General features: G+C 40.0%; 1 protein-coding gene across 2 annotated transcripts in view; it reads left to right on the top strand.

Annotated features, from left to right (window-relative positions):
• PSD3 (pleckstrin and Sec7 domain containing 3) overlaps positions 1–27,823 on the top strand; it is a 661,118-nt gene that overhangs the window by 302,514 nt on the left and 330,781 nt on the right. For both annotated transcript variants that reach the window (XM_089675248.1, XM_089675257.1), the window contains one exon: positions 1,359–1,417. In XM_089675248.1, coding sequence (XP_089531374.1) covers positions 1,359–1,417 — 59 coding nt within the window. The remainder of the gene's footprint in view (positions 1–1,358; positions 1,418–27,823) is intronic.

The raw sequence follows: 27,823 nt of genomic DNA, 5'->3' as shown, positions 1-27,823 counted from the left end.
CTGTTTTTGAACAGAACAAGTTGTCCTAAAATGTATCAGCTAAAGATGTTGAGACTTATCAGTGACAGGCAGTGTTGCCAACCTTTTGCTGCATTTTTTACTGACAAAACATGGAAAATTTACTGATGAAGCACTTTTTTTTTCTTTTTACTGACAACCTGAAAATGACATTAAAAACTAAGACAATCAAAATTTAAACAGTATAAACACAATATGGAAATGCTGACAATACCCATAACAAGTAATTTGACTGGTTTACACTTACAAAAGTCAACACAGCATGACAAATTATCAGCCTCAGATTTTTACAAACAATTGTAAAAATCACTGATTTTTACAAACTGTAAATTTACTGATGGTTGGCAACCCTGCTGACAGGGGTGTTTACAATGATCAGCTTTTATATATTCATGTAAAATCTTTATCCCAAAAGAAACAAACTATTTTCTGTAACTACTTATAAAGTATGAGGTGGAGTTTTGTTAATGTATCTAAATCTGCTAATACATCGAACACTACCCTCCTCCCAGACTGACAATGCTGCTGTCCAAATGTACTCTTTAATCCAGACTGGGGGCACGCTAATACAGGAAATGTGTTACTGGTCAGATCACCAGGTGAAAACCGAGGGGGGAAAAAAAGCCTAACAATAAAAGAAAACTAATACATCCACTACATCTAATGATTGGTGAGCTGCAATCTATTCCATTTTTGTTTTAGGGCTTAATACTGCTTTAATTAACTTACATGTAGGTGAGATATTGCTAAACCGATATAAATAAAAAAATGTAAGTACTAATGATTTTCATTTTTTCATGTGTCAAAAGTCTAAAATTGTTTAGTAAAATGGTTTACACACTAAACTGTAACAGAACTTTGGTAGGGCAGTACCAATAGATGGAATAGTCAGTGTATAGTTGTTAGCCACTTGTTTTTATAGTGAAAGAAAAAGGCTCAAATGCTTCCAGCGACAGCATCCCCTGCCTGGCTTCTTCAGGGTTGGCGGTCTTTGGCCGCCTTGATTGGCCGGTGCAGGATGACATCACACTTTTAAAGGGATGATCCTAGCATCGTGGTGTTGCAACGCTACCGGTCAGGTTCAAACCTGCACTCTAAAATGACATTAGAAAATTGAAAGCTTGTAGCTGGTTGCTATGGTGGCTGTAAAGGCAGTTATTATCAGAGACATGATAAATAATGCCAAGTGTGCTTGTGTTAATGACAGTGGTTACATCAGTGTAGAACAATGAAAGAATACAGAATGAGGACAATATAGGCAATTCCATCTGAGAAATCATACTTAATTAAGTCTTACTGAATAGTAGCACATCCTCATGTACTATTAATCTGTGTTCTAGATGGAGTGCATTGTCTTACCTGCGCAATTATGCTTCTCAACACTGACCTACATGGACATGTAAGTATTTACACAATGAAAACCTTTTGTGTTAAAGTAACTGTTTTAACTGTTTAATTAAAGAGGAATGTCCACCTCTTTTGCTTTTTTTCACTGGGTTAAGCTCAGAAAACATAGTTACAAGCCCAGCAAATCCAGCACTCTTTCTGTTGTAATCCACTCCAGCATGCCTGATCCTGAGCCGCCATTTTCCTGCTTTTCATCATTGGGAGCCAGTTGCCTCCTGATGATGCAACATGAGATCCTCCCTCCAGTGCTGGGTGGAAGAAGATGCCTCCTGGGAATATGTGACATCTCAGGACATTGCTGCGGCAGGGTTACAGGTCATTTTTGCTTAGGTGGGTGCCTTGAGGTGGGTGGGGAGGCAGGGACTTTAACCACTTGCCCTCCTGAGGATTTACCCCCCTTCCTGACCAGGCCATTTTTTGCATTACGGCGCTGTGTTACTTTAACTGACAATTGCGCATAGGTGCAACGCTGCACCCAGATGAAATTTACATCCCTTTTCCCCACGAATTGAGCTTTCTTTCAGAGGTGTTTGATTTCCTGTGAGGTTTATTTTGTTGTGCTATAAAAAAAAAAAAAAACGACAATTTTGATAAAAAAAAACAATATTTTGTCTTTTGGCTATTAAACATGTCCAGTAAAAAAAAATGTAAAACAATCAAATGTCATCATACATTTAGGCCAAAATGTATTCTGCTACTTCTTTGCTAAAAAAATCCTGATTTGTTTACATCAAAGTTATAGCGTTTACAAATAGAGGTATAGATACTGGATTTTTTTTTTTTTTTGTACTAGTAATGGCAGCGATCAGCTACTTATAGCAGGAATGTGGCGGACATTCTGATGCTGGGGGGAACTGACTTGGTGTCCCTGACACCCCCAGAGACACCAATACAGTGATCAGTGCTAAAAGAAAAAGCACTGACACTGTAGTAATGGCACTGGGCAGGAAGGGGTTAACATGAGGGGCGATCAAAGGGTTAACTGTGTGCAGGGAGTGTTTTACTATGGGGCCATGTTAGTATGCAGTGGAAGCACAGTGTGCAGTGTAAGCACACTGCTTTGGATGGCTGTGTCCAAAGCAGTGTGCCCGAGCCGATAGGGAGGAGAACTGTTAGTAAACAAAACAGTCCTCCTACCCATCGGAGATGCTCAGTAATCACCAGCCAGAACCCGGTGAGTGACAGCCGTGGCCGCGAATGGCGGCGCTGGTAGGTCATGCGCCCCTGACCCGGAAATGCAAAATCACATGTATATATACGTGATTTGAGCACCCGTGCTGCCCTGTAGCAGTATTTCTACTATAGGGCGGTGGAGAATCTGTTAAATAAAGGAAAAAAAAAGTAAATAAAGGTATAAAAAAGAATAACGTAAATAACAGAATTACCAAGCTCAGTTTTTTTAGATTGTGGGATTGTAACGTGTAAAGTGGAATTTCTCTTTGACTATCTAGAATGCAGTTTACAATGCCGGTACATGTTTCCTGAAGACTAGGGTACATGTAAACAAAATTCTGGGAAGAAACAACAGATCTCTTCAAATTATCATGTGGTCTTTTCAAATTATCATGGTAGTTGATTGTGGTGAGCTCACTGGTATTGCTGTCACCAGTGAAGAGGAGAGGGAGAGTGGCTAAAGCCAACCACGAGGAATTGGAGCAGGGTTGCTAGGAGAGGAGAGAGAGATTCCAACATCCGTTTGAGCTATAACCTGCAAATTTCTGTGGCCATATTATCCAGTGAGTGTGTAGTGGTGAAGGTGAGAGGACACTTACCTTTAGTAAAGACGCTAGAAGCTGGCTCGCTCAGTATTCGTGGTGGAAGAACACATCATAAGGACACTTATAGGAACTTTTTATTCATTTATTTATGCATACTTGAATTCAAGAATACATTTATGCAAGCCATTTATGGTGTTTTCCAATTCCATGATATTATGTAGTCCCGGAGCAAACCATTTTATCAGTATGCTGAACAATTACATTAATCCATATCCAGTTTCTTAGATACTGTACAGTTTCTTCTCTCATTGTGTACCACAGATCCTTGTTGCTTACATTTTAAGATGGTAATAGGCTTACTCCATAGTTATTCCACTAGAATATACTTTGACCTTCCCTCCACAAGTTACATAGACTTTTTTTCTCTGACTGAATTGCTGCAAGAGCATAATTTTGTACTTGCTTTGTAATCCAACTGTGTTCAGTAAGCATCTGTTGAGTTTGGACTAGCGTAGCTAGCATAGGCTTCTTTGCTTTTGTAGTATTTGGGTGATGTGTTATATTGGCCCAGAAATGGGCCCTCCAGTGCTCCCCTGCAATGTACCTAATCCTCCCCTGGACCTTCCCCCTCTCTTTATTTTCACTGGATGCCCTTGTTTCCATAGTATACTTACCTGGTTTCGCGCCATAGCTCCTACCCTGCAGATACAACTTTATGAATTCAGAAACGCATAGTGTTTTATGCATATTTTCTTTGATATGTTTAGGGCTAAAAAATAAAAATATCATTTTTAATCTGGTGAAATAGAAATATCACATAGTAAAAGTGTGTGCTTTTGCACACAGCCTGCAGTGTTAGCTCCTTTTCAAAAGCATTGCAGTTTTTCCATGCGTTCTCTCTTAAGCTAACCCATAGTACTATGAGAATCCTTTGTCATGTATAAAATATGTGTGAAAAATGTGTGAAACAAAGATTGTGTACAGTATGTGAATGAATAAAAATAATAATAAAAAATATATAGTGATGTGGGCAATCACAGACGGCAAGCCTAGGGAAAGGTGGACTGTGTTCCATTGAAACATTGGCTGTCTATATTGTTTTTTTTTCCCCCAGTGATCCTCCTTGTGTCCAATAATATAATATACTGCCTATAAACATACAAACTCACATGTTGTTGAGTTTTTCTTTATTTCCTTTTTATGGATTTTAGAGCCACTATCTTGAGCCTAGTAGGTATAGTGCTGGGGCCACGTGAGGCGATAAGATTTCTAATAGTATGCATTGAAGGGTAGTGTTGTCTGTTGGTGGAAGAATTGTCTGTTGATAAGTAGACTATTTGACCCTGGGGCTGATTTCCTAAAATTGGAATGTGCAAACTCTGGTGTAACTGTGCACAGAAACCAATCAGCTCCCAGTTTTGTTTGTCAAAGCTTAAAGTGTTACTAAACCCAGGACCCTGCATTCACTATATCTGGTCTCCCACAGTCCACAGAACATGGAAATACAATTATTTTAGTAAATATAAACTGCTAAATACCTTTTCTCATCAGCAGTTAGAGCAGTCTTGTGACTTCTCTGTGTCCAGCCAAGCACTGGTTAAAGCTCGTAGGAGGAGTTTTCTTTCTGCTCTAGGAGGATGCAGAACCCCTGACCTCTATCTGGATAGTGCTGATTGGCCCTGTGCTGATCAAGTGCACTCTCCCAAGAATGAAAACCTCTCTAGCGATACACACCAAAATGAGCATGTGCAGAGTTTCTCCATATAATATAAAACAGAGAATAATAAGTGAGCGCTTTCAATAAACAAGCAGCTAAGGCACACAGGATAACCCAAAAAAATCCTCACATGAAAATAAAATAAAAGTGCAGCGCTAGAAATTAAATAAATATGACACAATATAAAAATGATCAAAGAAAGTCCCAACTGCGGAGACCTAGGGTAACAATGCACACTAACCAGAAGTGCACATTATTAGTGCAGTGTAGGAAGGATGGAGTTCATAAAGTAGTCATCAGCATGGAAGGGTAGATGTATTCCCTTGGTCAGTGAAGGTCCACACAATGGTACAGAGCTGGGCAGAAGAAATCCACTAGATGGCAGAAAATGATCAGGGCTCCACCAAAAAAGCACTGCTCCTCCACTGTGCACAAACGATATCTTATAAAGTTGTAACCAAAACAGGTGTCCCCAGTGGAAGATTTACCCTCACCTTTTGCTCTCATTTAGGATTTTTCCTTACTTTTTGCTCCATACATATGTTGTAATGTGATATACTGTACATCCTGGTCTTCTTTTCTAGGCTTGAGACCACTCACAATATAGGTTATGGCAGACTTGGTCCTCCAAACCGGTTTTGACAGCAAACATCGTTTGTAAGATTTTCTCAATTTATGGAATAAACTTCACAAGACCTACAAGGTGTCGTCTGGATCAAGTCACTGCCTGTTTATTCAAATAAGATTGGAGTTATCACTATCTCAGCACAACTCTGGCCTTACATATTTATGCAGCATAAAGGAGGTGGGCCTTCTTCCATGAGACCACATATTTGAATGTAGCCACTCTGTACTACAGGTACTTCTGCAGGAAAAGAAGCATATGACAACAGTATGTGATGTTTGCTGTCAAAACCGGTTTGGAGGACCAAGTCTGCCATAACTGAATGCAGTCAGGACCCTATTTTGTCAGCTTGCCTCCGGACTATTGTATCTGGCAGCCTGTGCTACTGTGTTGCTGCATTAATGCAGTCCATGCTTCATATAATATAATAAGCTATATTAAAAAAAAGATAAAGACTGACCTGGTATCTTAATTTTTTCTCTTCATTCTTTTGGATGTCTTATTGGATGTCTTTGTTACTCATAATCTCTAGGTGGTAAGTTGATTACTTTTATATCTTATGTGTGTTTTTCATGCATAATACAGGCAATGCGCTAGTTCATTTCATTTCACAACACGTGACCCTGGACCTGCTAGGAAACCTGTACTGAGAGAACAATACTGGTTGCCATTAATGACCTCCTTAAAATGCTTGTTGCCTGGATGTTTATTGCTTTAATACTTTCTTGACAAAAAAGCAAGCATGCATCCAGTAAAGTAAAAACTTGTGATCTACATGCTTGTACCAGCCCAGTGACACACTGACTTAAAGCATTGAATACAATGGATTACAAAGACAGATGAAACTTTCATAAGGAGAAGTCAACAATGGCAGCCCTACAGGTTTCCTTTCAAAAGACATTCCAGTTTGTAAACATTCATGTGTGATAAAGCACAACAAATTCACTTCATAATGCTTATAAAATGATAGCCATATGTCTCCCTAGGTAATGGCTTTACTCTGCCACATATAGTGTGGGGGATTTCGTATCCATTTTATAAAATGGATTTAGAGGGGAAACTGTAGCATATCTGCATCTGGATCTGATTAACATTTCATTCATCTGACATTCCATCATCTGTGGCTGTTTTTCAACTTCTTGCATCTTGTACAGTGCATAATCTGTAATCTTTTTTTATAGTAAATGATTATTATCTTTAGAAAATGAACTGAAATGTCAAATTAGGCTTACAATAGCAATGAAATATAAAAATAAATTCTCAACACAGGGTGGTTACTGTGGGGACATAAACATCACTCCAAAGTACCTCATCCTATTTAAATAGTATTGGAAGAACAAAACCCTAATGGATGTTGTAGGCACTACAACGGTTCATAAAAGAATATCACTTTATTAAACGTACATATACATACAATGATACGTACAATTGTAAACCACCCCTGTAACATACAGCTAAATATAATCAATACAGATACATGTACTACTAGTAGGTCCCACAATAAGAAATACCGTATCTCTGCAATAGTTAAGAGAAGGTAATTTGATAGTCATAAGTACGATAGCTCAACATGTTTCACGATATCGCTTCTTCAGGAGCTGTAGGAAGACTTCCATATGAAGAGTTATTGTCAGGGATCTCCGCGATCTCCGCAGCGATGGTCCCGGCGCAGTGCGCCGCCCTGTGCAGGGACGCGGGCACTAGGTCCGGGCCGGCCGCGGCGTTCGAGTTCACGCATGTGCAGTAGAAGCCGCGGCCACCCGCTGGGCACCAATGGCAGCGCAGGGCGCGATATTTAAACGGCCCTGAGCTGTCATTCAGTGCCTTCTGGTTTTACCTGTATTCCTGAACCTGCGAACCTGTGCCTTGTGAGTTATTGACCCGGATTGTACCTGACCTTGCCATATTCTCCTGTCCTGACCCTTGCTTTGTCTGACCTCTCTCCTGGATGCCCCCTATCGGATCTGACCTGCTGTTGCTGACCTGGCGTGTGACCCGACTATTCTCTGCCCGCTACCTTGTACCGCACCGTCCTCTCTGTTACCGACCCGGCCTGTCTGATCTTGCTATTGCTCAACCATCCATCCCTCGCAGTGGGGTCTTCAGACCTCCTCATATCAGACTCTTTCCCGTGGGAGCCCTCGGCGTATACCACTACCACTGACGGACATACCCAGTAGCCACGACCTGGTCTCGGGGTGCTCCAAGTCCATCCCCACCATCAGGGGCCCTGGTGAAGAAGCACTCTGAGACTTAGATTCTGTGCGCTGGGAACGCCTATTCAGTGGAGTGCTAGTGGTACCGCCGGGCGGTCCCTTACAGTTATAATCATTACCAACTGTATACATATCAAACCAGTTGGACAACTAGAATACCTTAAGGTACATGCATCTGCACGAGCGCAATGGAAGGGAACGTCCTGCCATACCATGAGGGGCCAATCAATGAGGGGATCCCCACAAATCTGGGGGTAAAGCCGCCTGCCCCGCGTCAATATTTGACGTATAGAAAGTATTATACATATCGAAAACAGTATGTTGGGACCCTCCTTGATGGTTAGTGCCACTATAATTCTAAAAATCTGACTAACCTCTACACTAATTGGACATAGTATGTGCCTCACTGGCATATGGTAGATCAATGATCCTAGGTAAACTTCCTAGTAATGACAGTATAATAATAATCTTTTGGGGATAGCCTGTTGATTAAAATTGTGGCTCTTCAGGACTTCAGCTGTCAGAATAAACTGATCAGTGGCCCAACAGGGACAATCACACATGGATCGAAATTCGGCTGGATCCTGCTGAACTGACCAAATTTCGACCCAACTATGGCCAACTTAACAGTGTGACTTTGCTCTGGGAAAGCAATTTTCAAACTTGGACCATGGACCACTTTAAACCATCAGCAAAATGGCACTTGCAGTCCATTCTTAAGTTTAGTATCCACTGTGGATTTTTGCTTTAGTTATAATTGCAATGGCACTTGGGGTGTACACAATCAAGCAATCAAGTGTTTAATAGTACACTGCAAAGAGGTGTCAAAATATAGGTTTATGTTCCCTAAGTTTAATATGCATTTTACTTGTCTATTGTGTTTACTTCCATGTAGTGAACTGGTATGTTAGGTGTAAACATAGCAAACTGGAAAAACTGTACTATTATAATTACAATTGTGATAGGCTTGGCAAACACTGGTTTGTAGAACTGATAGTTTAATGGTTTTCTTATGAAGGTGCTAGATACTGTGAAAAAGCAATATACATCAGGAGATGGACTGGTGTTTGTGTGGTGTAGGGGTCTTTGTTTGCTACAGAAAAGTTATAAAGAATTGGTAACACTGAGTACTATTTGGCAGAAATGTATAAAGTTGTTCTAAAGCCTATACATTGTTTACCTTAAAGTAGAACTATAGGCAAAACTTTTTTTTTTCCTATTTTGGATAGAGTAAGAGAGAGCTATAACCCCTGACAAATTTTATTGACAGTCTGTGCCTCATTGGGGAGATTTACATTTACTTACTGTCCAATATCCAAAACAGGAAGTGAGAGGAAATCCCTGCAAATTAAGGGAATCTCTTGGCGTTCACAGGTCACCAGAACTAGTGTCCCCATTGGAAAATTTCTACTACTTTTCTGGGGACTTTCTTTTACTTTCACTTTCAATGATAATGGTAAACAGAACAAATCGAGAGAATGAATTTCTCTAACAGGGGACACAAACAGCAATAAAAACCTAATAGGTGTTCTAATCCAACTCCTTTCTGACCAAAACTAGAAAAAAACATTTTTCCTTTTAGTTATACTTTAATGTAATCCATGCATTAATGTAAAAAAATGTGAAGGTAATAATATCACCCCCCTTATACTTACCTGAGCCTTCATTTGATCCAGCGCTGTGCCTACTGTAGCAGCTCTCCCCTCTCTCACAAGCTTTGCTGAGGCAGCGCACGCCGTTGGCTCCCTCTGCTGTCAGTCAAATCCTGTGATGAAGGGGCAGGCCAAGCCACGATGTCTATGGATGCAGGCAACACGGCTCAGGATTAAGTCCTATAGTGACACACTGAGAAGAGGAGGAGCCAGGATTGCTTCCGGGACCCCAAAAGAGGAGGCTCGGGGACTCTCTATGCAATGGGTAAGTTAAGTATAACATGTTATTAAAAAAAAAAAAAAAACACTTTACAATCACTTTAACATTTTAATTATCATCATGTGTTTTAGAACATTCCTTCAAAGGTCATTTATATATATATATTGCAAAGATTTTAGCAAGCTTCATTGTAGATGCTTTCCTGGTCCTGCTCTGTGACACCTTCATTTTGTGAATTCCATCTTGAGTGTCATGTGGTAGGGTCTGGCTGCTAAACTCACACCATCACTCCCAGTATTAAGCTGGCCATACATGGATAGAAAATTTAAATAAAAATCGAATTGGTAGACTGATCGTTCGTTTTTTGTATAGTGTGCTTAATGCGACAGCCGATATAAGTTTAAAGATTGAAGATGAATGAACATGTTAGAAATTGGCCTACAAACGATTAGAAAATTGTTTGATTGAAAAACAATTGTTACCTTTTTTTTTTTTTTTTTTTTTTTTTTAAGTGAAATGCAGAAGGGCAAAAAAAACCTAATGAGCAATCAAATGTTGGATTGAAAGAAGGCTTCGATTTTTGTACTAATTTTTGTTTGTTTTTCTATCCATGTATGGCCAGCTTTAGTGTTTTAAAAAACAGAATACCTGCAGGGAATACAATGAGCCAATCAAATGGTTATGGAAAAAGAAAACCTTTTTCAGGGGCATGCTGTAAAGTGTGTACACAGTATGTTGTCAGTTGAAAAGAACAAAAGAAGAATCATTTGAATTTTTAAAATGGATTTTGAAAAAACAAGGCATGCTGTAGATTAAAATGACAAGAAATTTATAGTAACATTACAAGATGACTTTTGTAGCAGTTATGTCATTATTTTTTAAAAGTGGATTTTTTTGGTTTAATTTGCATACAATTCTCAGTCTTTGTGGACTAGTCAAGACATATAAATGTTAATATGTTCCTATTTGTTTATATATCTATGACATCAACACATCTGCAGCAGTGAGGTGGCCATTCAGAATGTTTTCTGAGAGACCATAGTATTGGTAACTGTAACCAGTTGAATTTCTGTAGTAACCACATACTGTATGTATACAAGGTTGCCCACAGTGCCAGCAATCAAGAATGCATGGAAATAAATCAGGATGATCCCAGGGTGCTTTTTGTGCGTCCTGCTATATAAATATATTCCTAGAATGTTTTAGAGATGAAATGAGTTAGCAGTGCTGTAATTGCTGTGCACATGTAGATATAAACACTAGAGATGAGCAAACCAGTTAGCGCCATTGAGTATTCAAATCACATCATAAATTGCAGCCCTTTGGTGGTCTGTGACACTTTTAATTCTTCATAATTTTTGGAGGGCTCTCCCACACTTTTTTAATTTCTCTCCCATCCACCTTATATGCCTCCTTGCTCTTTCCCAAAGCTAATTAGGAGTCTTTAGAAAGGGCAGCACAGTGGCTAAATGGTTAGAACTTCTGCCTTGCAGTAATAGGGTCGTTGGTTCGACTCCCAACCACGGCACCATCTGCCTGGAGTTTGCATGTTCTTTCTGTGCCTTGTGTGGGTCCCACATCTCAAAGACATGCTGGTAGGTTAATTGGCTCCTGTCTAAATTGGCCCTAGTATTACTGATTATAAGTTGGGGACCTTAGATTGTAAGCTCCTTGAGAATTAGGGACTGATGTGAATGTACAATATATATACATGTAAAGCGCTGTGAAAAATGACGGCACTGTATAAGTACCTGTAATAAATAACAATTTTAGGAGCTCAATGTTCATCATATCCTTGGAACACTCAATTTGAGCACTTCTTCACAGTGTTGCCCAGTGGCATCATAAGGGGGATTCTTTCACTCATCATTTATCTGTGTCACTGCATTTGCTAACTGCCTGCCTTCATTATTAGCCAGCAGCCTTTCTCGTGCCTTCCTCGGTGTCATAGTATCCTTGTTTGCCATAGACCATTTACTATTTGTGGTCAGTCGCACCTTTTGAGTGACGAAGGGTCATCAGTGCTGCTGTCTCACATACTCAGACAAGCAAATTGTACGCATGGTCATTCCAGATAACGTTCACGGTCTGGTTCTGATTGAGAGTTTGCAAAACAAAAATACAAAAAAGGACAAATGGAGACTTAGGGCAAGTTTCCTTCTTGTCCTCTAGAGGTAGGGGCAGTGCAAGAACTTTGTGCTCTGAAATCACTATTATTCTTTGATATTCCTGGAAAGTAACTGGCTTTTCTGTTAGCCAGCCAATACTGAGTGTACATTTCCCCCACTTTTCTAAGTCATGCAGTGAGCTAAAGTGTTCTACTGCAATGGTTCCCAACCACCAAACCACAGTCTTGCTCCTTCTGGACCCTGGTGTCCATTCTGCTCTGATATTTAGATGTTGGCTGTTGGAGCAGATGGGAGCCACTGATCATGAGGAGTGCACTGTCCTACTTTCTCGTAACCTCCTGGTGTGGGGTTGGAGATGCCAGGGTTCTTCTGGCCAGCTCTGTCTATCCTGGGCACCTGACCAGTCCCTCAAAGTGATGCACACCATGCTCCAACTTCTCCACTAGTACAGAACAGCAGCAGGAGCTGGCTGGAGAGAACCTTGCAGCTTTACATAACCCACTTTACCTGTGCTCAGCTCTACTACCCCAAGTTGCTGGTAAAATAACTCCCCCTGTTGCATCAACTCATAAACATCCAAAAGCAAGTGCTAAGATATAGAAAACTTTACACTTCTCTCAGTGTCTAAATGTGTGAAATGTATTCATTTATTGCTGGTACTTATATAGCGTCGTCAATTTATGCAGCGCTTTACATATATAATGTACATTCACATCAGTTCCTAACCCTCAAGGGTGTACAATCTAAAGTCCCTAATGTACATTCATACATACACATACTAGAGACAATTTAGACAGGATCCAATTAACCTACCAGCATGTTTTTGGAGTTTGGGAGGAAACCGGAGTACCGAGAGGAAACCTGCACAGGGAGAACATGCAAACTCCAGGCAGGTAGTGCTGTGTTTGGATTTCGAACCAACAACCCTAGTGCTGCCAGGTGGAAGTGAAATACAATATTAATCAAGTCCCATAAATTGTTGATTTGAATCCAAAAGAAAATGTATTCTATATCAGTGCAATATAAGTCCTGTGTTTTCTTATGGCAAAAATCTTCAACTATATCAATCCTTTTATGGCCCTTATGGAGGCTTACCAGAGTTTAATGAACCCTATAAAAAGTTGACCCACTAGACATGCATAGGTTAACAACAATTCATACAAGGGTCATTCATAAAATCCTCTATTGTCTACATAGGTGGATGAAATCCTCACCAGAAATGCAGTATATGACCTACTTTTTTATGCAGGTCAGCTCCAGTTCCTTCATATGCAGCTGCACCTCCAGTATATTTTCCTCCACTTCATCCGCAGGATCCATGTGTAAACAAAAGTATCCTTATAGAAGAGTCCTTGTGGCATGCCCCTTTTGATTTTAAAGAGCTCTCCTAATATTGTTCGACAGGATCCAAAGGTACAATTCCTTAATTTGCTTCCTTCAGTTTAGTTAACAAAAAGAAAATCTCCCATAGCATAGTATTTATATTGAAATCGTAAATTGCTTTATTAAATATACTCGCTCACAGGTGGGTGAAAAGCTTTTCACTGCTGACTGTCAGGCTCAGGGCTGCCCCAGAGATCAGTCTTGTGATAACCAGTTTGAAAATGCTTGTTGCAAGTTTGTATCCTTTTTCTTTGTGCCCTTGCAAGGACCTGCATTTTACTAGTGTGAAACATGCAATTCATCACACAAGCGTGGGCAAGGCCACAATTTTTAAATATTATTTTAATGAAAGACAAAAAAAGGTGCAAGAAAATATGTACAAAAGAAAAATATTGCAAAACAGACAATAAGCAACAGTAAAACAAAAGGGAATAAAAGCAAATAAGCAGATTCACCTGGTCTTTGGTTCTGCGCAGAGTCCAATTCCCTGTCAGATTAAGTCCAGTCTGATATATCAGAATCACTGGCTCCCATACATGTATTTTAATGTTCCTTCAGTGTAATTACTTTTCATGAAGGACTCAAATTTAACAGCAGAAATTTTGGAACATGTATTGGGTTTGGCCCTGGTAGTTCAGGTAAAAACAAAACTGATTCAGATGCGTATTCCTGAGTTGATCCGAAGACAGTTTACGACCTGGCTATCTTATGATAGGGACTAATCAGAAGTTTTTTGAAGTCCTGATATTTGAAATTTTATGGCACATTTATGTTACTTTCTCTGCTATGTGTCTTTGAATGCCAAAAATTGGCCTGAGCAGGAAGGGGGTGAAAGTGCCCAGTAGGCAAGTGGTTAACTTTGGTTAATGTTAAAACGTTTGAACCTCTATGAGTTTTTTGTGTCCCCAGTTTAAAAATGTTTCCTTATATCTTCCTTATTTGTTAGGTTTCAGACAGAAAAAAGTAACCATTTCCTGTCTATTGGATTGGTACAGAGTAGAAATTGGGGATAAATCCCTCCTTGAGAGAGCAGACATTTTCCATTGGGAAGGTTTAGATTCTCTACAGGTTTTTTTCTGCTGACTATATCCCTTTGGGGATATTTCTTCTCACTCCCTGTAGTTGTGTCACAACAGGAAGTGTGAGGAATTCTCTCTAAAGTGAAAGGAAATTCCTTTTCAGAACATTCTCATCAAAGTGTCCCCTATGAAAGATATTTTACTTTTTTGCTGTTATACTGGCAACTGTACAATTTTGCATTTCCCAGTGCCAGTGGTTTTCAAGACCAAGAGTAAAAGAGAATCTCACCAGTGGTGAGAATCTCACTAGTGGGGAAGTATCAGAACTAGAGGTTCTGATACTTCCCCACTCTATCCAAAACTAAAAAAAATGGCTTTAAATTCACAAGTCAGTACATCGTCAAATTTTTACTGTCACATTATAATCCTATACTGCATGATGGGTAGAGGAAGGAATTTTAATTTGTCAGCTCACTGACTATCCTACCCCTACTTACTGTCCACTGATTGCCCTGCAAAAACATACTGCTCACTGACTGCCCTGCCAAAACATACTGCTCACTGACTGCCCTATCACTACATACAGCTCACTAACTTCCCTACCACTGCTTACTACTCACTGACTGCCCTACCACTACATATTGTTCACTGACTGCCTTACCAATCTACACTATATTGGCAAAAGTACTGTGACACCCCTCCAAATCGTTGGATTCAGGTGTTCCAATCACCTCCATAGCCACAGGTGTATAAAATCAAATACCTAGACATGCTGACTGCTTCTACAAACATTTGTGAAAGAATGGGTTGCTCTAATTCCATCCGTGAAATTTCCTACTAAATATTCCACAGTCGACTGTTAGGGGTAATATAAGAAAGGGGAAGCAACTGGGAACAACATCAACTCAGCCACAAAATGGTAGGCCATGTAAAATGACAGAGCAAGGTCAGCGAATGCTGAAGTGCACAGTGTACAGAAGTCAGCAACTGTCTACAGAATCAATAGATAAAGACCTCCAAACTTCATGTGGTCTTCAGATATTAGCACAACAGTGCGTAGTTTCATGGAATGGGTTTCCATGGCTGAGCAGCTGCATCCAAGACTTACATCAACAAGTGCAATGCAAAGCGTCGGATGCAGTGGTGTAAAGCAGACCACCACTGGACTCTTGGCATGTACTCTGGAGCGACCAATCACACTTCTCTGTCTGACAATCTGATGGATGTGTCTGGGTTTGGCAGTTGACAGGAGAATAGTACTTGCCTCACTGCGTTGTGCCAAGTGTAAAGTTTGGTGGAGGGGGGATTATGGTGTGGGGTTGTTTTTCAGGGGTTCGGCTTGGCCTCTTAGTTCCAGTGAAGGAAACTCATACATTTTGGACAATTTCATGCTCCCAACTTTGTGGGAACAGTTTGGGGATGGCCCCTTCCTGTTCCAACATGACTGCACACCAGTGCACAAAGCAAGGCCCATAAAGATGTGGATGAGCGAGTTTGGGGTGGAGTCCTGACCTCAACCCAATAAAACAACTTTGGGATGAATTTGAGCGGAGACTGTGAGCCAGGCTTTCCCATCCGACATCAGTGCCTGACCTCACAAATGTGCTTCTGGAAGAATGGTCAAACGTTCCCATAGACACACTCCTAAACCTTGTGGGCAGCCTTCCCAGAAGAGTTGAAGCTGTTATGGCTGTAAAGGGTGGGCCAATGCAAAATTGAACTCTACAGACTAAGACTGGGATGCCATTAAAGTTTATGTGCGTGTAAAGGCAGGCATCCCAATACTTCTGGCAATATAGTGTATATTGCTCACTGACTGCCCTGCTATCACATACTGCCATATTCTGCCGCTATATACTGCTTACTGACCACCCTGCCACTACATACAGTTCACTGACTGCCCTACCTCTGCATACTTCTCACTGACTATCCTGCCAAAACATACTGCTCACTGACTGCCCTGCCAAAACATATTGTTTACTGACTGCCCTATCACTACATACTGCTCACAGACTGCCCTATATACTTCTAGCTGACTGCCCGAACACTACATATTGCTCAAGGACTGCCCTACCACAGCATTCTGCTCACTGACTGCCCTGCTACTACATACTGCCACATCCTGCCACTATACACTGCTCACTGACCACCCTGCCACTACATACAGCTCACTGACTGTCCTGCCACTACATACAGCTCACTGACTGTCCTGCCACTACATACAGCTCACTGACTGTCCTGCCACTACATACTGCCCACTGACTACCCCACGACTACATACTGCCCTATCCTAACACTACGTACAGCTCTCTGACTGCCCTGACACTACGTACAGCTCACGGACTGCCCTGACACTAAGTACAGTTCACGGACTGCCCTGACACTAAGTACAGTTCACGGACTGCCCTGACACTACGTACAGTTCACGGACTGCCCTGACACTACGTACAGCTCACGGACTGCCCTGACACTACGTACAGCTCACGGACTGCCCTGACACTACGTACAGCTCACGGACTGCCCTGACACTACGTACAGCTCACGGACTGCCCTGACACTACGTACAGCTCACGGACTGCCCTGACACTACGTACAGCTCACGGACTGCCCTGACACTACGTACAGCTCACGGACTGCCCTGACACTACGTACAGCTCACGGACTGCCCTGACACTACGTACAGCTCACGGACTGCCCTGACACTACGTACAGCTCACGGACTGCCCTGACACTACGTACAGCTCACGGACTGCCCTGACACTACGTACAGCTCACGGACTGCCCTGACACTACGTACAGCTCACGGACTGCCCTGACACTACGTACAGCTCACGGACTGCCCTGACACTACGTACAGCTCACGGACTGCCCTGACACTACGTACAGCTCACGGACTGCCCTGACACTACGTACAGCTCACGGACTGCCCTGACACTACGTACAGCTCACGGACTACCCTGACACTAAGTACAGTTCACGGTCTGCCCTGACACTACGTACAGCTCACGGACTGCCCAGACACTACGTACAGCTCACGGACTGCCCTGACACTACATACAGCTTACTGATTTTGAATATTGTATAAGGCAACTCTGCGTCATAAACTACATTTTAGACTGGTGTGCCTTGAGACTGCATAATTCTAAAGGGTACATTAACTGAAAAAGGTTAAGAAACACTGTTTTAGACAGTGTATTTATGTTTATATATTTTATTTTTCCCTGTTGTATAGTTTAATTATAGATTTTAGCTGATCTATATCCCTTAAGGAGAAACCTGTCAGCATTTTTTTCCTTTTAGATTAATCGCAATAGAAGGTTTGCTGAAGATCGCAGAAACGGCATTCTGCATATTTGATGTGACACCCTAGACATGTTACAGTTCTTGTAAATCTTTTATTTCTAGATATTATATGGCCTCTCAGCAGCATCATTATTATGCCATCTTCTTTGTTAGTAACATGAGTGAAGAGTTGCTGGTAGCATGCTCATTATGAGCAGATGATTGTGGAAAGGTGTAAGATGATTAAGGTAGTAACCTGCTGTTGGTGAAAGGAGTAAAGCATGATTATTGTTGGTGCTGTTCATTCTTTATTAATGTTTGAAAAGGCTTTGTCATTTCACCAGTTGTTTAGCTAGAGCTTTCAGCAAGGATTTTGATTAATATATTTGTATTACATAGATAAGACTGGCCAGGGAGATATATTAAATACCCACAGCTAGCACAGCATATTAACAATCAATGTCAACACATGTAGTAAATCTGCAGGGAGCATCTCTGTTCGATTAGAAGAGAAATATCTAAAGACAATACTTGTGTTTGACTCCCAACAATTAAGCCTGAGTAAAGATTTCATTTCTCAAATAGCAAAATAGTATTCAGGCTTTTTATTGTTTTGCTTCACTTTGAACATTTGACCACCGGAGGGCAGCAATGCACTGTACCAGTAGTTATGTCAATTAAAGAAAAAATAAAATAGATTTAAGAGAGGATACAAAGGATGTAGGAGATATTAACAGACGTTGTTATAATACACTGTTGAATCATAAACCTTGTATTTAGGAATATGAAGAAGTCTTTAATACATTTTGCATGTGCTAGCATGTGCAAGTGGAGATTTATCAATTCTGATTCATAGCAAGGCAGTGTTAAACAGGAGCAGCGGAATAGACTGACTGGTTTACTATAAGATTGCAGCTTTTTTCACAAATTTCTTCCTTGGCTGCTCCAAAGTACCACGGCAACAACAAAAACACCTGCCCCTAACTATTTCTTAATTGTGAATAAGCCTTATCATAGTTACATAGTTAGTCTGGCTGAAAAAAAGCCAAAAGTCCATCCAGTTCAACCATTTAAAAAAAAAAAAAAAAGTTATAATCCTACACCCACAGTTGATCCAGAGGAAGGCAAGAAAACCTAGCAAAGCATGATCCAGTTTGCACCTGCAGGGGAAAACATTCCTTCCTGATCCCCCGAGAGGCAATCGGATATTCCCTGGATCAACTTTACCTATTAATGTTATATTCTGTGTATCCAAGAAACAATCCAGGCCTTGATTATCTTGATTGCTCACACAGATGCTGTTGGCTAGTAACTTTCCTAATCCAGTAATTTGCTTCTCTACATAGATTCGCACAGAAAAACCCTATTTAGAGACCAATCAAGTTTCTTATTTTACCTGAAGCCCTGATGAAGGGAGATCATTTTCTGGCCCTCGGAATAAATTAAATTTAGACTTTTATCCTTTGGTCTGGTGCTCCTCCATTGATGCATGTTGTTTTTTTTTTTTTTTCTGGTAACCTGCTAGGTGCCCACACGAAGGTAGCTCTGTCAGTTGTGAGCAGCCTAACTAGGCCAGTGAGCTCTCTGAGTGTTTTTGTCCTCTCACTACTTTGTATGAACTTACATCAAAGTCCCATCACTTCTTGCATGTTTTTTTTTTTTTTTGGGGGATGTTCACTGTTCTAAAAATCTCATTTAGGCCTCATGCACACTGAACATTTAGCCCAAGTGCATGATACTCCAGCATTTAGGTGCGGTTGAAATGCATGGGTGCGCCTTCCAGTCCCACTGACAGTCACCTGCAAAAGTCTATGAAAGGCTGAGAGCTGCTGTGGCTGGATGGGGCTGGACGGTGCACAGAGTGGTATGAATATTTATGGCAATATGCACCCAGGGACAAATGCCCAAAAATCTGCATTCTGGGCATTCAACCCTGAGGATATACTGTCCTAAAATGTGTATGGATTGGTGTACTGTCCAACTACAGCAAGTAGGAGCCTCTCATAGACTTTTACAGGCTACTACCAGCAGGAATGGAGTGTGCACTTATGCCTTCCCACCCACACCTAAACAACTAAGACCTTTGGAGAACTCTCTGGAGTTGGTTGCCTAGGATTGCAGAGGTTGCAAATACACAAAAACTGGAGCATACACTTTGCTACATGAACAACATCCTGGTCTGCAAGACATGTACATCTATTTTTGATGCCAATTTGCTTTATGTGCGTATCTCATTGTATTTTCAGTCTTTTTTAAGGCTCTTTGACACTGGCGGCAGGGGTTGGTAAGAACGGGCGACTTCCCCCCGGCCGTCCACTGCAAATCTCACAATACAGTCTGACACTGCTTCAGCAATTTTGACCCAGGCTGCAGAGTTTGACAAACGACACTGACTGTCAATCTCACCCATTGAGATCAACCTAACCATGCGCCAAACGCTCGCCAATTGGCAAAAAAAAACAAAAAAAGGCATCAGGATGAGGTAGTAGCTGCTCCTGAACACCTACCAGCTGCTGCTATTTCCCACCCTGAAAAGCAATCCATTGAAGAACACTTTAGAGAATGGTAAGCATTATGGCCGGTGCAAAAAAATCCTTCAAGGATTTTTTTGATATCTCTGGAGACAAATAAGCAAATACTTTATCTTTTATTACAAAATCGGAAAACCAAAGCACTGTTAAGCTCACCACATCTTTTTCTGTCATTTTACTGTGACACATACATGTTGAATGGAACACTTTTTGCTTGCAGAAAGGGTTGAAGACATTTTTAAACATGCTGGAAAATCTCTGCTGACAACAACATGTACTCCAAATGCTATCAGTTGATTGAGTGGAAAAGTCTATAGAGTTCACATTTATGGGCAGTTTTTGCACACACAATTTTCTCCAGTTAGTTATACTTCACCAAAACTTGCCAGCGTCTGCATGCTGTAAGAATTATGTGACTCTGGAATGCTGATTTCTGAAAGGTTTTCATTATTTACTCTGCTGTATTGTTCTTTTCTTCTTTAAAACCCAACTCTAGAAAACCTAAGAACACTCCCTTGCAGTGGGGCTGTGTCTGCATTGCAAAGGTTGACCGCTCATTTATGTCTAGGGAAAGCAGTTTTACTTACCGGGTCCTCTTCTCCCCTGACATATAGGGCTCCTGTCATGCTCCAGCATTGGACTGTTCCTCAGTGTCCTCATGTCCAATGCACGACTATGGTCCCTGCATCAGTGCTAATGATGGTTGAGGACTTTAGACCACCAGAGTATACAGTAGGGGAGACGAGGATGCAGGGAACGGTCTGGAAGTGTGGAGGAGCCTGTAGGAGTGGAATGAGCAGTTAAAGTGACACTAATCTCTGGTTAAAAATAAAATTGTATTGAAGTATGTTTTCTTGCATAAAAAGTACCATCTATTGCTTTCAGTCTAATTTTAACATCTTCTTGTCCGGCCAATCCCGTCAAACGGCCAGATGGGAGCAGTGCCAATGTGGGTGGATGTTTCTAAATGCCCCCCAGCATCCACTGTCTTTTCACTGCACACAGCAGAACACAGATCACTGAACTGGGCCACTGTGGGCCGTCCCAATTCCATGTGACTGCTGATTGGCCAATCCGTGATCACATGAACAGTAGTAAACAAGATGCCACTGCCTGACATCGTTATTTACTACTTGTGATCACATGGTACAATAGCCATTCACAGCAGCTTTGTGCCATGTGATAAACTGTGACCAATCACAGCTCTCATAGTATTTCACAATGGCTGCAGGAATGTAGCCAGAGAACAGGAGAAATGATTGCTTTTACAGCCTTCATGGCTGTAAAAGCAATCAGTGTTAAAAAAAAAAAAAAAAAAATCACCCACCACAAGTAGTACAGTGTCACTATGTTGACACTATACTGCTAGTGTGATGGCATGAATAAAAAAAAGAAAATTGTAAAAAAACAAATCACAATGTAAAAACATTTTTTTTTTATTATTTTTTTTTTAGTATACTGATTTGGGGTATTTTTTTTTTTTACCAAAAAAGGTAGCTGATTACATTTTGGCCTAGATTTATGAAGAAAGATTATATATTTGCAACTTTTTTTTTTTTTTTAGAAGACATGCGTTTTCAAAAAACAAAATCAGACTTTTTTCCTTTATATAGCAAAAAATAACCAGTGGTGAATAAATGCCACAAAAGAGAGCTCTGTCTCAAAAAATGCTAAAATTTCATCTGGGTATAGTGTTGCATGTCCGTGCAATTGTCATTCAAAGTGTGACAGCTCTGAAAGCTGAAATTTGGCCTGGACTGGAAGGGGGTGAAAGGGTCCGGAAGTGGTTACATTTCCAAATTCCTTTTTTTGCTTCAGTGATCTGACTTCCTGTTAGCAGGTGGCTACATCCATTTTCCTTTGTCCCACTGCAGGAATGAAGCCACCCTCGCTTGCTCACTCATGAGATAGACAATGGACTATGGAATTGGTATAGAGCGGTGCACATGACCACAACTAACATGATCTTCTCATTTTAAATAAAGGAAATTGAGGGTGAAAAGGACAGGTTTTAAAACTTATGGATGATGTTACAAGGAAGCAGAAAAGCACAGTAGGAAGCAGTTTATTAATAACTAGCTTACAGGGCCATTAAATAATTGCTCAGCATCCAAATTGATATTCAATCAAAAGTCCTTAAACACATTCCATAGAAATTTATACTATACGTCCTTTATTCTTCCAAGGTTCTCCCAGTGAATATTTGAGTGTCCAGTTCATATATCACCAAGATGATGTGCTCGTCTTTCTCCTTTCCAAAAAGTATAAACTCCTCATGCAAAAAAAATATATAAACCACACATAGTGCAATAAACCAAATTGTATTAAACGCACATAAAAGTGGTTTGATAGTGCCAAAACTTCACCATGTGCCAGCACTCTCAATCCATAATTCCTACTCTTACCCTCCAATCAAAATTCTTTGCTTTGTAAGGGGAGATGAATCTTGTGAATTCCTCCTTTTATTGTTATTATTCATACATGGTGAATTGCTCTCCAACAAAACAAAAATCATCCTTTGATAAAGTCATAATGATGAAACGCGTCAATAGGTGATGTCAGACTCTAACCGGTAGTTCAGCAGTGGCCATCTTGTTTGAGGTCCGAGGAAGGAGCTGTATGTTAGACGATGATGCACACTACTACATTGTAAGTGCTTTTTTAATATAATAAATCTGTTTACTTGATTTGCTACACTACGGTCTGCCTACTTTGGTTTGAGTGTATGTTCCAACGTGACAGTGGAGTATCGGCAGAAGTGAAGATCTTTTGAAGCGTAGCAGTCACTTATATATTCCAGGCTTCATACTTTAGATTATCTGGTAAGGTGCATGAGCCGTGAGGTGATGGGTCACCTTAAATATTGTGCACTGGTTGGTGATCACCTAATTTGGATAAATGTGAACACATTGGCGCGATTGATATTCACTTTATTGTAAATACTACACTATATGATTTTTGTTTTATTGGAGAGCAATTCACCACATATGAAGAATAAGGATAAAGGAGGAATTCACAAGATTCATCTCCCCTTACAAAGCAAAGAATTTTGATTGGAGGTTAAGAGTAGAAAGTATGGATTGAGAGTGGTGGCACATGGTGAGGTTTTGGCATTATTAAAGCACTTTTATGTGAGTTTAATACAATATTTGGTTTATTGCATTTAAAAAGATAATGAACTATGTGCGGTTTATATATTTTTTTTTTTTTGCATGAGGAGTTAATACTTTTTGGAAAGGAGGAAGAGGAGCACATCATCTTGGTGATATATGAACTGGGCAACTCAAATATTCACTGGGAGAGCCTTGGAAGAATAAAGGACTTATAGTATGAATTTCTATGGAATGTGTTTAGGGACTTTTAACTGAATATCAATTTGGACGCGGAGCAATTATTTATATCTTAGCTTTGTAGTGGGAAAGTAATACCTTGGCGACCGTGAACTTCACTTGTTTTATTTGGATTTGCTTATTGATTTTATTCATTTTATTGAGGTTTGTACTGGTTTTGGATTGTATATACAGGGCCATTAAGCAGTGGATGAGTATAGATTATTTTTAGAGAATAAGGAAATTATTTAGTAGCTTTTTGTTTAGTTTTACTGTTGCTTTGCAAGGGAAGATTTTTAGGTTCTCCGAAGTTCATCTTTAACCAATACTATTATGATAGAAGATTTGCTGGTATTCATGTTTGTACTGTTTTGCATGATCGCTCATATCACTGCATGAAGTGCATTGTAAAACCTGCTATCATCATATCCATCATCACCTGTATCTGGTATTATGCCACTCTAACAAATGGAGGTGACAGATTGAAGAATATTTAATGCACATTCATTTTACTTTGATTTAGGTCTTGGACCGTCAGTTAGAAATGCTGGGCTTTCAAGGCCCATTTCCATTTTTGGACTGACCTTATGCCATCTCCCTGGTTTCCGTCTCTGCAATTGTCCAGCTTTACAAATAAACATCAGTGATGAAATTGACTTTAGCACAGTTGCTGTGTTTCTTGCATAGCGTTTGTAGCTCACCAATTGCTTTGACATGGAATTGCTTTTTAAAAGAAGATGTTGATAATACCTTTTATTAGCCAAAAATGTCCCTTTTGTGCCCCAGTCTCGTATAGGTTCGCTTAGTTTCAGTGGTCTGATTTTCCATTGAAAGTGACCTTATATTTGGCTGAGGCACTCTCATCAGACATGGAATTCACATTTGATGCTAAATCAGAAAAAGGTACAAAAGCATTAAAAGTATCATTCATGCCCTCTTCCATTGCTAAACCCCAAATTCCTTAAAGCTAAATCAGAAAAAGGTACAAAAGCATTAAAAGTATCATTCATGCCCTCTTCCATTGCTAAACCCCAAATTCCTGTCTCTCTGTTAGTTACATGGGTTCTGACATTGAACTGTTGATTGACAGCCAGGTGGAGAATAGCTGAGGCTTCAAGTTTGTCCTCAAACACAAAAGAACTGATCCGAAGCACTAGTAGCCTACTATTATCTTACCTCTGTGTGCCTCTCTGAAACTAGTTTGAGTATTTTACCAGGGGTCTGGCATGTGTCAGAGCACTTGCAGTAAGAGTTCTTTTTCTTCAACAAAGGATTTTTAAACCAATTACAATAAAATGTTACTGTTGTAAGTAGCTCTGGCAATGCTATATATTGACCTAACTTCTCTTACTGTTGTTTTCACTGCAGAGCTTGTCTCCATGCTCTGTGAAGAAAATTTAAAAAAATATAATGCGAATAAAAATTAAATTTGAATATGTGATGCTTTCATTATGTTTTCATTACATCCGAATGCAGTATTTTTTCTTGATAGACGTCCTTTATGCCCTGCCAACTGCCATTCCCTTGGCTAGTGTCTCATTGGACGGGGGAATGGCAATTGGTCAGACTTAATTCTGAACTAAAGAAAGCTAGTCCCCTTGAAACTAGTTTCAGAGAGGCACATAGAGGAGTTTTTAGTTAATAAAGGCAGTTGCAGGAATTTTGCAGTGTCTGAGCTTAGGAAGGGGGTTTATTTTTAAAAGTTTAAAAATGGCTTACCATTTTTTCTGGGATTTGTTTTATTTTTACTTTTAAGTCCTTTTTCAATCAACTTCATTACTATCTACCACGAAGACTGCTTGTGGATTCAGTAAAACACTTTAAGGTAAAAGCTTCAATGTCATACTGTTTTTTCCTATTTATAGTATGTCACTATACCAGCTCACAACACACATGCTTTGAGAAAGGTATATATTTGACCTATACATAATATTTATTTTTTATTGATTTTGTCCTTTCAGTTTGCATTGAACACCACCTTCTCTTGCAATGTTTTAAGAGATTCTTCTCCTTTAATTATTTATGGCATCACTACTGCCTGTACAGCACTTGACCTTGTGTCATACACTTTTAATTAGTACACTTGTACTTGTATGTCCTGTTTCCTCTGCATGTCACTTTTATTTCATTTGGAAGCTTTTCTAGCACACATTTTCATTTGATTATATTGCTGTGTGTTTTAGGAAATGACAGTTTTGTTTTAAAGTCTTTTGTGGACAACTTTTTGTTACAATGATCACATTTGTGGTATAAGCCATGTTTTCAGCTTAACAGTAGATGAACTGAGCTGGCTTCTTGGATTTGTAACTTTTTCTCTTATATAAGTCTCATATCAGGACTGCATTTCTGAGATATGGGTCACTTTTGCTTTTTCACTTCTACCCATGGATCTTTGTGCCTGCGTGAAAACCTATACTGCGAGAAATACTGTTTGCAACTGACAGACACCTTTTGATTGTCGCTTTCCTGAACAGACATGCAGCTAGTGAAAGTCAGTTAAGGTTAGCTTTTAGTGACTTCAATTGATAAATTTCTTTCCATTTCGTCAATGCAAGCTTGCATAACATAAATTCTCTATGCATAACACAATCTGCAATAGAGCAAGTGATGATACATTTGTGATAAAATTGGCAATATTAGAACTATCCACGTTTAAAGTACAGATTTTTATCTCGTTTACATCTTTGATGTTGGAAATTATGAATACCGTGATAAAGAGGTAAAAGCATAGGTAAAAAGAAACTGTTGGATACCATTTTGGAGGCAGTGCACTAATTGTTAGGGCTTGTTCACACTAGCAGCAGCGCTGGGAGGAATAGTGCCAATGCAGTGCTGGAAGGAACAGTGTCAATGCAGCGATCCCCATACATTGTACTGTTTACATTTTTTTTACGCTATTTTTTTGCAAACTTTATTGAAATGGCACAAAGTGACATTTCATTCAGTTATTTTGGTGAGTGCAATGCAGTAAATTTTTTTCAGTGCACATCATCGAAGCACAGCAGTATGAACTGGCATGATCGAGAACAAGGCCTTTTGCCTTGTCTTTTGTTGGGCAAGGATGGAAGTGCAGTTACATTATGCCTGATGTGAATGAGCCAATAGAGCTTTTCACACTCTGAGTGAATGCTGACTGACACATTGGATGGAATTAACAAAAAGTGGTGCAAGCCTGTTTGTTATTTAGGAGAGATCAGTTCTCTGTTCTGCTGTGACTGTGACAGGCAACTCAGAAAACATAGAAATGAAGCTGTATGCTCTGATCTGCCTGCCTTCCCAGCTCCTTGCTCAGCTCAGAGCGGGAAGGAAAAGGAAGTTTTTTAACCCTGTAGGCTCTGCTTGTGTAGTGTGGTCACTGCACAAGCAGAGAGGAATGTGAGCTGTCTGTCTGCTGACAGCTCACATCCCTCATGACACTTGGGGGGAATTTTGTCTTGTTTTCTATATGGAAGACTGCCACATTTTCTTTAAGTGGAGACCTGCACTAGTTTTGTATTTCACTGAAAACTTAATTGGCGCGGGTGACCTGAAACAGGTCTATCTACTTAGTTAATGTGGAGCACACCACTTCTGGCAGTGTGATTTAGTTAATTCCCCAGATTGTTCAAAAATAAATGTGTTGTTAGTTGGGATTCTATTTATGCATGGCATCCCACCAATGGCTTTTTCAATGGTTTATGAATCATGAGTCTTCCAACTCTTTCTTACTACTGATATCACTCAGTTGGCTACTGTAACTGAGAAAGTACACTAATCGCTCATAGTAAACCCCCTACACTGCCAGTTCACATTTTTTTTAAATTGCATGGAAGACTAATATGGCATGGGGTCTGATAACTAGTGAGGGAATTGGGGACTTATAAATGAAATGTATAGGAAAGAAAGTTTTTCTTATCCTCCAAAAGTAATACTACACTTTTGTATTCTCTAAAATGAGAGAGAGAGATTATTTTTAACACTGTATCAAATGAGCACACATACCATTAAAAATATTTGTAATTTATTTAAATTGCAACACCCGGTCCAATCTTTTTTACAGTTATTCTCAGTGAAAATGTGGATTTTCTTGAAGTGAAGACTCAGCTGTTATCCAACAGGTTTAATTATAGGCGCCTTGAGAACACAAGTCATGCAGTAATAACAAAACAAATCATCAAGATGCCTTCTAAAGCAACTTGGCTAGCCCATCGTGGGAGAAAATAATTAGAGATTACCTGAAAATAAGAATGACATACTAGATGATTTAAGTAAAGGATGAGACAAGAACCTTCACTGCCTGGTCTGAAATGAAAAATGATTGCTTTGTTAATTGACAGAAATTAAGAGGATTCCTATTAGACAGTGTTTAAAATATATAGCACGAATATGCATCTTTCTTTTTACTTCTAACTAATTCAACTATCATTACATTGTATTTGGGCCTGTGGTTATATAAACAAAGCCATACTTCTTTCTGCTGCTTGAACGTACACGGAAATTGGTTCGTAAATATTTGTGTAAAGGAAAAAAGAAAGCTGTAGCTCACGCCAATCAGTTGGGTATTAGTTTTATCCTCTAACTCAGGAGCAGTAGGAGAA

This window comes from Staurois parvus, unplaced genomic scaffold (genome assembly GCF_062004578.1).
Source record: "Staurois parvus isolate SC_StPar_1 unplaced genomic scaffold, SC_StPar_1.0 ptg000013l, whole genome shotgun sequence".
In the NCBI taxonomy this organism is placed as follows: Eukaryota; Metazoa; Chordata; class Amphibia; order Anura; family Ranidae; genus Staurois; species Staurois parvus.
This window is presented reverse-complemented; position numbering and strand designations above follow the sequence as displayed.